At 38.6% G+C, this 13981-nt stretch overlaps 1 protein-coding gene across 1 annotated transcript in view; it reads right to left on the reverse strand.

Moving 5' to 3' along the window:
* PRKAR2B (protein kinase cAMP-dependent type II regulatory subunit beta) overlaps positions 1–13981 on the reverse strand; it is a 110460-nt gene that overhangs the window by 78317 nt on the left and 18162 nt on the right. The window contains exon 2 of the mRNA XM_037065869.1: positions 6519–6554. Coding sequence (XP_036921764.1) covers positions 6519–6554 — 36 coding nt within the window. The remainder of the gene's footprint in view (positions 1–6518; positions 6555–13981) is intronic.

Below are 13981 nucleotides of genomic sequence, written 5' to 3' on the forward strand. Positions count from 1 at the left end.
TCCTTTCTTTCTTTTTCTTTTTTTCTTCCCCCAAGTGAGACAATAAGACCTGGAGTTATGAAAGGTCCAGAGACAAATCCAAAGGGGGAGCACAAGGCTAACACCCAAAACTGAGAAATTGAGACAAATGTCACTTTGCTATCCCATAGAACTGGAATTTTATTGTTTATTTGTATTAATATTATGTTTTCAATATTTCTACTTTATATTGTATCAGTATTTTTTAAATTTCTCTTCCATGTATTTAGTTTCCCTCATTTTTATTTTTATTTGCACTGTTTGACTGGTTTTCCTTATTCTCTCTTTATTGTATTTTAATTTTCCTTCTTTCACTTCACTGGTGTTCCAATAACACACTACTCTTGATCGTGTCCTTTCTAGTCTGGTTACCCGAATCATATTATTTCTTGACACATTATTATTGTTCCAGTACTATAGTAAATAATTGTCATTCCATACAATTGTAAATACTACACAGCAACCCTCTGTGATCTTAGCCCACTCCACTTTATTCCTGAGCTTTATTATTGTTGTTGTTTATTCTCTCGCACACTACTTTCTCTCCTGTATTCTCACTACATCTTATCATCTAACCTTGCACAAGCTCTCTGTTTTCCGGATTCAGCTCACAATCTCCTCCCCTCAAACAAGAGTCTTATCTCTCTTCCACCTTTCATGAAAAGTGGCTAGCTGGGAGAAATATCACAGTTAATGCTATACTTATCTAAAGAATCTCCCATCCCTTCTCTACTCGCTGGTACTTTAAATCCCGTAAAATACTCTCCCACTGTCTTAATACATTTTGCCTACCCCCAGCCACTGATCACATACAAGAGGTGGGACTGCGCACATCAATATACTTGCTGGAGGAGAAAAACCACCACCAACAAAAAAAACACCAAAAAGTAAAAATCCAAGTACAGCAAGAGAGCCCACACAAATAGAAGGGCAAGTATATTGCCCTAGAGCATACACACAAGGAGATCAAAGAGACCACACCATTGCATCCCACAGACTTCCTACCACAGAAGTTCACCCTACAAAGACAGCTAGCAAAGCAAAACATCAGGAAATGTGGAAAAAACAAAGAGTCACCTAAAATGGGGAGACAAAAAAAAACATGCAATCAAAACAAATGGAAGACTCCCCAATAAAAGAGCTAAATAAAATGGAGATAAGCAAATTATCAGATACAGAATTCTAAAGAATGGTTTTAAATATGCTCAAGGAACTCACAGACAACAACAAGGAACTGAGTGAGAACTACAACAGTATGAAAAAGGAAATAGAAACTATAAACAACAACCAGGAAGAAATGAACAATAAAATCTCAGAAATAAAAAACACACTACAAGGAACTACAAGCAGGTTGGATGAAGCAGAGGACTAAATCAGAGAGCTGGGGTACAAGGGAGAAAAAAACACCCAGATAGAGCAAGAAATGAGAGTTAGAACGAACAAAGAGTTGATAAGGGAACTGTAAGACAACATGAAACATAATAATATCCATATAATAGGGATGCCAGAAGGAGAAGAAGAGCAAGGGAGAGAAAACCTATTTGAAAAAGTAATGACTGAAAACTTCCTTGATTTGATGAGACAAAACGTCTCACAAATCCAGGAAACACAGTGAGCCCCAATCAAGAGGAAAACAAAAGAGGCCCACTTCAAGACACATCATAATTAAAAGGCAAAATTCTCGGACAAGGAAAGAATCTTAAAGGCAACCAACGTGAAACAGGAAGTAACATACATGGGAGCTGCAATAAGACTAGCAACTGACTTCCCAATGGAAACGCTCCAAGCCAGAAGGGGTTGGCAAGAAACATTCCAAGTAATGAAAACCAAGGGCCTGCAACCAAGACTACTCTATCCAGCAAGGCTCTCACTTAAAATGGAAAGCCAAATAAGAAACTTCCCAGACAAAAGAAGGCTGAAAGAACACAACTCCAACAAACAAACTCTGCAAGAGATGCTAAAGGGACTGCTTTAAGAAAAAAGAAAAAAGAAAAAATGGCAATGAACAAGTACCTATCAATACTAACCTTAAATGTAAATGGATTAAATGCTCCAATCAAAGGACACAGAATAGCTGAATGGATAAGAAATCATAACCCACACATATGCTGCCTACTAGAGACCCACCTCAGGACAAAAGACCTACACAGATTGAAAGTGAAGGGCTGGAAATAAATATTCCAAGCAAATGGATAGGAAAAAGAAAAGCTGGGGTAGCAATACACATATCAGACAAAATAGACTTAAAAAAAGGGCCATAAAAAGAGACCCAGAAGGTCACTTCATAATACTCAAAGGAAGAATCCACCAAGAAGACATAAACATTGTAAATATATATGCACCCAACATAGGAGCACCCAAATACATATAGAAAATCTTGGAGGACTTCAAGAAAGATATTGACAGAAACACAATTATAGTAGGGGATTTTAATACCCCACTGTCAAAAATGAACAGATCTTCCAAACAACATATCAACAAAGATATTGTGGCACTGAACAATGCCCGCCCTAGATCAAATAAACTTAACTGATAAACACAGAGCACTTCATCCCAAAGAAGCAAAATACACATTCTTTTCAAATGTACACAGAACATTTTCAAAGACAGACCACAAGACAGGACACAAAACAAGCCTCAACAAGCTAATCCCAAAATAAGATAAAGACACAGCAAAGAAAGAAAACTTCAGGCCAGCATCACTGATGAATGTAGACACTAAAAACCTCAACAAGCCCTGGCTGGTGTAGCTCATTGGATTGAGCATGGGACTGTGAAGCAAAGGGTCGCCAGTTCGATTCCCAGTCAGGGCACATGCCTGGGTTGCAGACCAGGTTCCCAGTGGGGGGACACATGAGAGGCAACCACACACTGCTGTTTCTCTCCCTCTTTCTCCTTCCCATGCCCTCTCTCTAAAAATAAATAAATAAAATATTTTTAAAAACCTCAACAAAATATTGGTAAATTGCCTCCAGAAATACATTAAAAAGGTTATACACCATGACCAAATGGGATTCATTCCAGGGATGCAAGGATGGTACAAGATTCACAAATCAATAAATGTAATACATCACATAAACAAAAGTAATGACAAAAATCACAGATCATACTAATAGATGCGGAAAAAGTATTTGATAAGGTACAGCACCCATTTATGATTAAAACACCCAGCAAAGTAGGAAGAGAGGGAGGATCTGTCAACATAATAAAGGCCATATATGAGACTTACAGCCAACATCATACTCAATAGGCAAAAACTAAAAACTTTCCTACTAAGATTAGGAACAAGACAAGGTTGTCCACTTTCACCACTTCTGTTCAACACAGTAATGGAAGTCCTTGCCACAGCAATCAGACAAAAAAGAAAAAGAAAATAAAGGGCATCTAAATTGGAAAAGAGGAAACAAAACTGTCATTGTTTGCAAATGATACGATAGTGTACATAGAAAATCCTATAGATTCAACCAAAAAACTGCTCGACCTAATAAATAAATTTGGTAAAACAGTGGGATACAAAGTCAATATTCAGAAATCAAAGGTATTTTTGTATACCAACAATGAAATATCAGAAACAGAAATCAGGAGAAACATCCCATTTGACACAGCAACCAAAAAAGGAAAGGAGGGGTGGAAACATGGAGAGATGTGGAGATGTCTGGGTTGATGGGGAGGGGTCAGGGGCAAAGGCAGAAAGCTACTTGAACAACAATAAAATTCAAAAGTATTACAAAAAAGAATGGGAGCCTAGCCAAGCTACAAATTCTACTTCTTTTCCTGAGAGACAGTACCTCTAACAGACCTGGTCTGGCAAGCAGAAGCAGGGCTGTGTGCGTGTCTGTGGGAGTTTTAAAGGGACTTTGAAATTTAACAACATTCCACCATTATTCTAAACCTGTATAACTTTTGAATAAATAATTCCTTTCCTTTTTACCAAACTCTGGCATTGAGAGCCACAGTTCATATTGGCAGCGGGCAAAAAGAACCCAGAGTAATGAAAAGACCCACGGCAAGGGCGGGGGGGGGTTCTGTAACAATCCCATTCCTTTTTTCTAAAACCACTGTTGTTTTTATCTAAAGAAGTAAACATAGATCCTATCTGCCTTACTTGAAAGACTGAAAATGTATATAAAATGCTTAGCAACGTATATAAAGGGCTTAGTGCCTGACCCACCAGGGGCACTCCATAAATTAATTCTCTTTTCCTTCCTATATTCAAAGTCACAACTTATTCTCATCATGGTTTCAGAATGTTAGATTAACAATTTTTATTCCTTTTAAGGTATATATTTTAAAAACATGATTCTTGAACTTTGTATCACTTTATCATTTTTCTTTAAATTGAATTGCTTATTATGATGTTCACTGACATTTCCTATGTCCTGTCATTTTAGGAGTAGATGCGGTATTACTTTAATGTGCATTTCTCTGCTAATACTCCACCTTCCCTCCATTTTCAGCAAAGCCCTGCGGAGATACACTGCTCACAGGATTAGTGGTGAAGGGGCACTCAAATAACAGTGTTTCAAAAGTAACCCACACCCCCAGTGGTGTGGCTTTGTTGAACGGGCATCATCCTGCAAAGTGAAAGGTGGTTGGTTCCATTCCAGAGCAGGGCAAACGCAGGGCAGGTTCAGTCCGCAGATGGGGTGTGTATGAGAGGCCATCAATCGATGTTTCCCTCACATGAATGTTCCTTTCCCGTCTTACTCCCTCCCTTCCCCTCTCTCTAAAAATAAATAAAATCTTTAAAAAAGTAACCTACATAACTGGAGCCCCAACTCACCAATTGATGATATATATAAGGTAAAATAAATACTAATGAAACTTGCCCAGAAACAAATCTCATGTCATACAGTTTTAGACAGAAAAGTAAATAATTTACTCTAAAATTCTTAACTATGTACCTATGGAAAGAATTTTAAATCACAAAAACAAGATATCACCCTATTGATTCTCTATTCCTCTTCTGTTTCCACCACTGTTCATAAAGACTATATACCAAACTAGACTACAATCATTCTACATAGCTCTACTTTGGGATAAAACTTACTGACATGACTTACTAACATGAACATAATCTCTCATTCCACAAGTTATTACAATTTACTTTTTATTTTAAACATTTAAAATAAAAATGCCTTGAGATTACAAAAAATTAGAAGGGTAAAATAAACAGCATCCCAATACAGCACGTTTTTCTAATCCTTGTTTTTCTCCTTACAGACTTGGTCACTACATTAGAGTCAATTTCATCAGTAATGGCTGACTAATTAAAAATAAAACTCAACCTTACAACACCGTTAGGAATATAGCACAGATGGAAATAAAGTAATTTCATGAAATAAATTACTTACTTGCATTATATAAACATCAAAGATGATCTGTGTGAAATATTTATCTTGTGTTTTTCAACAAAAAAAAATCTAGCTATATTTAAAAGAAGGAGTAATTTTCTCAAACCAAACATAGTAAGACATCCTTTGTCCTCTGCCTTCAGAGTATTCCACAGAGGTGAGTTTTTCAAATAACAGTTTACCCATTTAAACACCCCAACTGACTTTGCTTCAACCATTCTGGATAGAACCTCCCAGCTGTGTCCTGTCCTTCCACCAATGCAGGTAGCAAACCTAATCTGCAATCACTGTGAATACGTAGGAGGTTACGGTGGTGTCTTGAAGACAGCAACAACCACAGGGGTATTAACACATGTAAAGCAATCTGCTCCAATTCTAAAGGGCCACACAATGACAAGTTCTCATGGCATCTGCATTTTAAGTTTTCCTGTCCCTTATTAAAAACTCTCACCCATCACTGCTTCTTGTGTCCTTTACCCTTTGCCCAACCTTCTAAATACTGCTTCTAAACTGTGGCTTGTCAATCATGCATATACTAATAACTAACTGAGAGTAAGAGTAAACAAATTGGGGTGACAGTCTCTATTTAAAAGGGATATCAGCCTTACTGCACAGTGTAATTTTAGGTTTAGCCAATTGGCTCAACTTAAATAGTCAGAGACTATAGTCAGAAATAGTCAGAGACTATTTCCAATTACTTCCTATTCTTAACTATATCGGGGGTTGTGTTTTCCCGGGAAAATGACAAATAAATTCTCAATCTATAGCAGCAATTTTCAACCTTTTTTATCTCATGGCACACATAAACTACTAAAATTCTGCAGCATACCAAGAAGTATAATCTTTGCTGTTCTGACAAAAAAAATAGGTGAAATTTTGATTCATTCACAATGAACGGCTATTGTTGTGCTGGCTGTTGCCGGTTTTTCATTTGACAGTCTAAGGGGGAAAAGGCAGTGCCCTGACAAAGTATTCAGGTACTGCATGTTTTAAAAACTCTTGCGGCACACCAGTGTGCCTGCAGCTACCCATAAATGGAAAACCACTTCTCTGGAGCAATTATTCTCTTCATACCTTATTCTCCAATACTGGTATCATTTTAAAAATGTCACCATTAACAAGCAAAATCCATTAACATAGAGTTACCTGAGGCACGCCTCGTGAATCGGTTTATTACCGGAGCTGAAAGAAAAAAAGCAGAATATGATTAGATAAAAGTCTAATTTAGCCAAAGTTCTGAAAAAAAAAAAAAAACCCCAAAATAGTTAAGTGATCCTGTAAGTTAAACATGAAAAAAATGAGTGAATGAATGATCAAGAGGAAATACCACAAACATATGAAAAGTAAATGCTAAAATTTACTACTAACCAAAGAAATACAAATTAAAATATTTTACTTGTTTAAAAATTAGTGTCCCCCAAAACACTTTAAATAAAAAATTCTCTAGCTAGAGACAGCTGAACCTACTTACCTGAAGACAGTGTAAATCTATAGACTATTTTTATAAATAATTTGGTGATTACATCAAGTGTCATTAAGGTTTGTGTCCTTTAATAGAGTAATTCTACTTTTACTTTTAGAGATTTATCCTAAAGAAACACCACTAGACCCTGGCTAGGTAACTCAGTTGGTTAGAGCGTCATCCCAACATATCGAGGTTGAAGGTTCAATCTCTAATCAGGGCACACACAAGAAGCAACCAATGAGGACATAAATAAGTGCAACAATAAACTGATGTCTCTATCTTTCTCTCTCTAAAAAAATCAACAAATAATAACTAAAAAAGAAATATCACTAGAGAAAGAAAAAAGCAATGTATGTATGTAACTATTCAGCAGCATCATTTTTACAATGGCAAATATTAGGAAACAAAATTTAAAACACCCACGTACGCTAAAATCATTATTAGGTGAAGAACAATGTAGCCTCGATATTCTCAGACATAAGCTATATGGCTTTGCAATTTTTGTGTGACCTGAAGGTCAATGACATACAAATCTATATAGTGAAGGCTGCAATTTCAGGCTGGTGTGAGTGTACCACTCAACTTGGAAGCCTGTCATGGGCCCACTCCCCAGACTCAGTTCAGCCCACTATTTCTTCCTGGTTTTGGTTTTAGTTATCTCAAGAAGCGAGGTTTTTAAAAACTTCATTTCTTGAGAGAACCAGGTAAATCTGTTGTCCATATTATTTACAGAAATGACAGCATGTACTATACAGTATATTTAGTGGCAGAATGTCATGAGCCTATTGTAATACTTTTTAATATTTCAGTATTTTCAAAACAGTAATTATGACATTATAGAAATAGGTCAAGTAAAAAAGACTTAAAATTTTTTTAAAGATTTTATTTATTTATCTTTAGAGGGAAAGGGAAGGAGAGAGGGAGAGAAATATCAATGTACGGTTGCCTCTCATGCGTCCCCTGCTGGGAACTGGCCTGCAACCCAGGCATGTGCCTTGATTGGGAATCAAACCACGATTGTTTGGTTCGCAGGCCTGCACTCAATCCACTGAGCTACACCAGCCAGGGCAAAAAAAAAAAAAAAAGACTTACAATTTTTATCAGCCCTATTCTATATTGCCTGAAAAGTATGAACACACAGTAGCAAGCACTAGGAGAAAACTGCATCAGATGTTCTAAGTGAGTCCTTGCAACCATGCTATTAAATATCAGTATCACTATATTACTGATGAGGACAATTTACAACAAGGCTCAGAGATACTGATGAATTTGCTTTACCTCACACAGCCACCCTATGGCAGATGGAGAATCTGAACTGATGTACATCTATCACCAAAAGGCTGCCTCACAAAGAACAGAAAGCAAAATATTGATTCCTGAAATCACAATAATAGGTAAGTATTTCCCTCCTTATTGATTTGCGTTGGTTTTAAAGATTAACTTTGTGAAGTAACTCACAAATCCAATTATCAAAATACTGTATAGCAAAATTGTATCCATCAAGAGATAAAATTCTCATAATTTATATACCAAAATAATTTAGCAATATATTTGCCAAGTCACAAATTATGTACAAAAAAGCCTTTAATTGGGTAAACTGTAGGGTACATATATTTACACTTCCATTAGTTTTCTTGGATACTTTCAAAACCATTTTTCACATTTGCTTCAGAAGCTGGTCTTAAAGAAAGCTTCCCCAGAGAGCTCCAAGGACAGGAAATGGAGGGGATGCAAAAAGCTTCCACCACAGGAACGCAGGGTAGTCCCCTGCAGGCTGATAAAGGCAAGATGAAGGCAGGCACATAGGAAAAAACGGAGCAGACTTCCTCTGCTGCCTCTCTAGACAGTGACATCACAGCACTATGAGCTTCTGGTTTGAGACGTCCTCTCGGGGTCCCTTGGGTTTCTGTGTCTCTGTAGTGCTCAGGGCAGAGATTTTCGGCACAAGTCGCACTGCCACCTAGAAGGTGTATTCTGAATTTGTGGGGCAATTTTTTTCATTGTGACCTTAATTTAGAAGACACCCTTGGCATTTGGCAGACGACACACAGGGCAGTCCTGTACTACAAAGAACTGTCCTGAATCCCACAATTTTTGTCCTGTGGTCCTTTCAGATATCCAACTGGACATTCATGGTGCAAAAAAGTCAGTTTATAACCATCTGAGAACTGCTTTATGTAAACATAATTATTTTATACAGTTTTAATATACACCAAATTTTCCACAACACAACTACCACATAAATCAAAGGAATTTGGGGCAGGGTTGTATTTTGTTTTGTTCAGAATTTTAATAAAAGACCTTCATTATTTCAAAAAGTCATGTCACAGCTGCAGTGCCAGTTCACATTCTCAGTGACTTCACATGGAAAACCTGACCACATTATGCCTTCTCATGTACATGCTGATGGACATCCCTACCAAAACATATTTTACTTACTATAAATGGCTTTCTTCATTTCTCCTGTACATTTTTGTTAGAAAGGCTGTCAATTTTTAAATTGTGGGCAGATAGGTTATATGACTATGATTTCCACTTCCCAACAGTACATGGGCCCAGGACTAGGCAGTTAAGAAGAAAGTTGCCATTGGCTAGTGGCTCGCAGTAGCCAAGGTGAACACTAGGTGTCAACAACAATTACCAAAAACCCAGTCCCTCAATCCATGTCCCTCCACACCCACTTGCAGGGGTGAAACACACCTTTCCTGAACAAACTTTTGGCAAGTTAATAGTAACCTTCACGATTTTTCTAGATTTTTTTTAGTCTAATTACCAAGGGTGACATAGTGCCTTGCAGGAAATAAAGCAATGTACGTCTGGGCAGAGTAGCCTGGTGTTCTCTCTCGGGAACCCCAGGCCAGGGGAGAAAACAGGAGGAAGGTGAGGATTCCCGGCCACTGGGGATCCAGGCTGAGACCCAGCGCGGTGCCACCCAGACTCAGGAGGCTGAGGCTCCTGGCCCCGTTGCCTTCTGTGAAACCTTGGACGAATCATGTAACTTTGACTTAAATTCTCAACTTATAAAAAGTAAGACCTTCCTGCCTTCTTTAGGGCGGTGGGGGGGGTGGAGGGGGGAGGTTATGAAGAGAAAACATAAACATCTTTGAAAGTGCCTCTAAACTATACATTCCTATTCAAATGTAAGAGACTGGTGTTTATTTATAGTGAGCTACTGTTACCAATTTTAATATTACCATTTTCAACACACAAAGCAAGCAGCAGTGCAAATTCACCAAAAAAAGTTAACAGATGACCTGGCTGGTGTAGCTCAGTGGATTGAGCACGGGCCTGCGAACCACACGATCGCAGTTCGATTCCCAGTCAGGGCACATGCCTGGGTTGCAAGCCTGTTCCCTACAGGCTAGTTCCCAGCAGGGGATGCATGAGAGGCAACCATACATTGATATTTCTCTCCTTCTCTCCTTCCCTTCCCCTCTAAAGATAAATAAATAAATAAATTTTAAAAAATGATGTTTTAAAATGTGACAAGTTAAATAAAGTTTTTACCTTTAGAGTTACTGATCTATAAATATTCTGTGAATGTACTCACATTCCCCCCCACCCAAAAACGCAAAATCAATAATAGCAACTAGGAAAATGTAGAAGGAAAAATACAGGAAATGCATTATATTTCTGGAGAAACATGAAACACAACTTAAGAATACACTAAATTGCTAACAGTTTAAAGAGATACAACCTAAGATCTTAGTGAATCTTCAAGAAAAATGCAGAATTATTTACATAGCTTTGACTTTCTTCCAAACGCCATTGCAGTGGAAGACTGAGAGTCCTACGTCCTATGAATATCTCCATTCTTGTCAAACCAGAAATCCCCTCAGTTTCCAAACCATATTCCACTAGATTGGTCTTAATTCCTCTCCTCCCAGGAGACCCAGAAGGGTAACTGTAACCCTGAAATCTTCTTATAAGAAAAATCCTCCATGACTTGAGGTGGACTGAATGAGCCTCTTACCCCTAAAGCCTCCCAACCTGTGACTCCATCCAGTGGTGCCAGCAGGACCTGCTATCCCTCCTGCTTCTTTGTGCCCAATGCCTAAGTGCCTGGCAGAGCAGAGGCCCAAGTAATTACCTGCGGCACGAATCAATAAACTCTGGGAGGTCAACAGAGTGAGCTCCTTGTCCCACTTATTTCACTGCTTTATGGAATACAGGTGGCTCCACGCTGAAACTGAACAGAATCCCGGGCTCTGAAGAGTCTGACGAATGCTTGTTGTATTTTCAGATTCAGTGATTGCAACAGTTTACACCACATAAACAGCTACCTCACCAAAAAAGTTAGGTGAAGAGAAATTCCGTACAAAACTAAAAATTCAAATTCTGTAAAAACAAAAGCAGTCAACTGAAAGCATGAACCTGTGAGTTTGGTCTTCAAGCAGGAACACCAGGGTGGAGTGCTGCACACGGCAAATTCTGGGAAAGAGGCTCCAAGTTAACAAAACAGCCTAGAGTCACGACCTGGGACCACTGAACACATATGCACATGCACAGCCTGCCTGTACTGAAGCCACATTAGTTACATGGACTCTGTGCAGAAAAGTGATCCTATGCCCTGAAGTGAGATGTACACAATAGTCTTGGAGTCAGTAAAATAATGAGCATCCTATTAGTCTCCTTTTCCAGCAATGAACACTTTCTGAATCTGATAACTGTCTACATAAAAGGTACTAGAAATTACATAAATTGAAACCATGTTAACTCATTGTTTTTAGCAGAGCAAATACTTAGCTCAGAATAAACTAATTAGCTCTTATGCCCATACTTCAAAAATTAAAACAACAGTACAGCTCACTCTTGAACCAAGGAAGAATGAACTTTTTAAAAAGATCAATAGCAAAAAAGCAAAAATCCCCCCAAAAGCATGAAATATTTTGCTAAAAAACCTAACACAGTTTTCAAACTTTTTATACATTTCACTCCTGATATTGAAAACAATCACTTGTGGTCTGTATTTCTGGTCAAAGATGATGAGCTTTGACCACTTTTCCATTCTACTTAGAGACACTCTACTCGCCACTGTCCCGGGATCCTTTGAGTTCGTTCCCAGACACTGGGAGCCTCTGGGGGGCTCTGGGGCACTAGGACCGAACCACAGCTGGAAAGACGCTCTCCAAAGCTTCCCAGTCTCGCCCCTAAGACGACACATCACCAGCCATGTACCCTCCACGTACTTCTGATCAGACGTCATGGGAACTGTTTGAGAAGCAGGCATTTGGAGGACCAATTTTCTTTTCCTTTCTGATTCGACAGCACATGATCTGGAGTCCACCCCACCTACACATAATGAAGCACGGCCACAGGGCAGAGTGAGGTGACATACACACACCTGAGCTTTTAGCAAGTGCCAACTTTCAAGGCCACTACAAAGAGACATATATTTATTCTTTCTATTCATGAACCAAAGTAAGTCCTCAAAATATAACTGATATTTTAAAATATCACAGTAATAACATATAACTACTATATAAGGGGAAAAAACACTCGTACTTACTTTTGCTTATGAACTTGGTTCTCCACCTTTTAATTCATGGGAACTTTAGCAAAAATGGCCTCTTAGGAATGAAAAAGAACAACACAGCTACGGCTAGAAGAGTTGCAAGGTAGCTAAGCTGAATGACACAGTTGGTGCAGTAACAGATCCGAGAGGAAGGCTCTGACATTACACTGTGGTTCAGGAGAGGAGTAGAACAGAGGATGCCTGTTGTCGAAACCACAGAAATTCTATCTCTGCCTCTACATATACTGGTAGAGTCTCTTTTAAACCTACAAGGTCAAATACGTGCAAAGGGAAGATTTGTGGAGACTACTGTCCTGTTTCTAACAGTGAGCACTATAGAATAAATTAAAAGAATAGCAGGAAAGCCCAAAGCTTGAGTTCAAATTGTCTCACAACCATAAAGTCACAGCAAAAAACAAACCCTAAACAGGGGAATTAAGAAAAAATATAGGACTCTGAAATGAAGAACAACTGGGTAAACAATCAGGGGGTGTGATTATGGTTGACCTAATCATAGAAGTACAGTTCCCGAAAACCCAACCCCACAGCTTCACAGGATGAAGGTGCCCCTGCTATTCCAGTCTCAGCTCAAGGTCCCTCCTTGAGAAGTCCTTCCCTGAACGCTCAGTTGGAAGCAGACCCTCTCGTTCCTTTCAGTCACATCATCCAGTCTCATTTTCTTCATTGCCATCAGCGCTTCCAAAGGTACCTAGGGTATTACCCTCATTGTGTTTCCTCCCGTTCCTTAGACTATAAGCTCTTTGAGGGCAGGGTCCTTCCTTGTCTGTCTGCTTCACGACTGTACCCCCAGGGCCTAGAACACCGCCTGATATAAAACATTAGGTTCAACAAAAGCTGAATGAATAACGCTAATGGGAAATTAATGTAATAGGGGTTTACCCCGACACCTGTGTGGGGATCCCCCAAGGGTCCCCACATAACACTTTGAAATCTACCTTTACAACATCAATACATCTGTATAACACACACAATGTTTACTACAGCACTCTAGTAACAACAAATTGGAAACAATCCAAATGCTTATTGAAGAATGTACAAAGCATCTATTTATACAAGGCTCTATTACACAGCAGTTTAAAATTACTGAACTAGGGTTTCATGAATCAATGTAACATCATTACAATGTTCTCAAAAACAAGTAGAAAGATGAAAATGTATATAAATGAAACTTCTGTAAGTGGTACAACTAAAAAACTTTGGAAGTATGCAAAATAACGTTTCTAATCTTTGGATAAAATTAGATGACTGTGTAGTTCCAGTACAAGCACATGCACTGGAAATAGCAACACCACACTGACCACAGTGGCAGTTACTGATGGAGAAGAAATGTAAGAGAATGGGGTAAGAGAGGGGACTCCTACCGCACGAGATATTTTCTTAAAAGAAAAAGACCTCAAGGGTTAAAATGTTAAAATTAGCTAGAAGATGGTTTATGTGAGTGTTCTTTATTTAGTCTCTGTTCCTTTCTGTGTGTATTGGAAATATCTCACATTTTAAAGATTTTTATTTATTTACTTTTTTAGATAGAAGGGAAGAGAGGGAGAAAGAGGGAGAGAAACACCAATGTGTGGTTGCCTCCCATGTGCCCCTCACCTGGGACCTGGCCCA

The sequence above is a fragment of the Sturnira hondurensis genome, unplaced genomic scaffold, assembly GCF_014824575.4.
Source record: "Sturnira hondurensis isolate 20B ecotype Veracruz unplaced genomic scaffold, ASM1482457v3 Scaffold0016273, whole genome shotgun sequence".
NCBI classification, from domain to species: Eukaryota; Metazoa; Chordata; class Mammalia; order Chiroptera; family Phyllostomidae; genus Sturnira; species Sturnira hondurensis.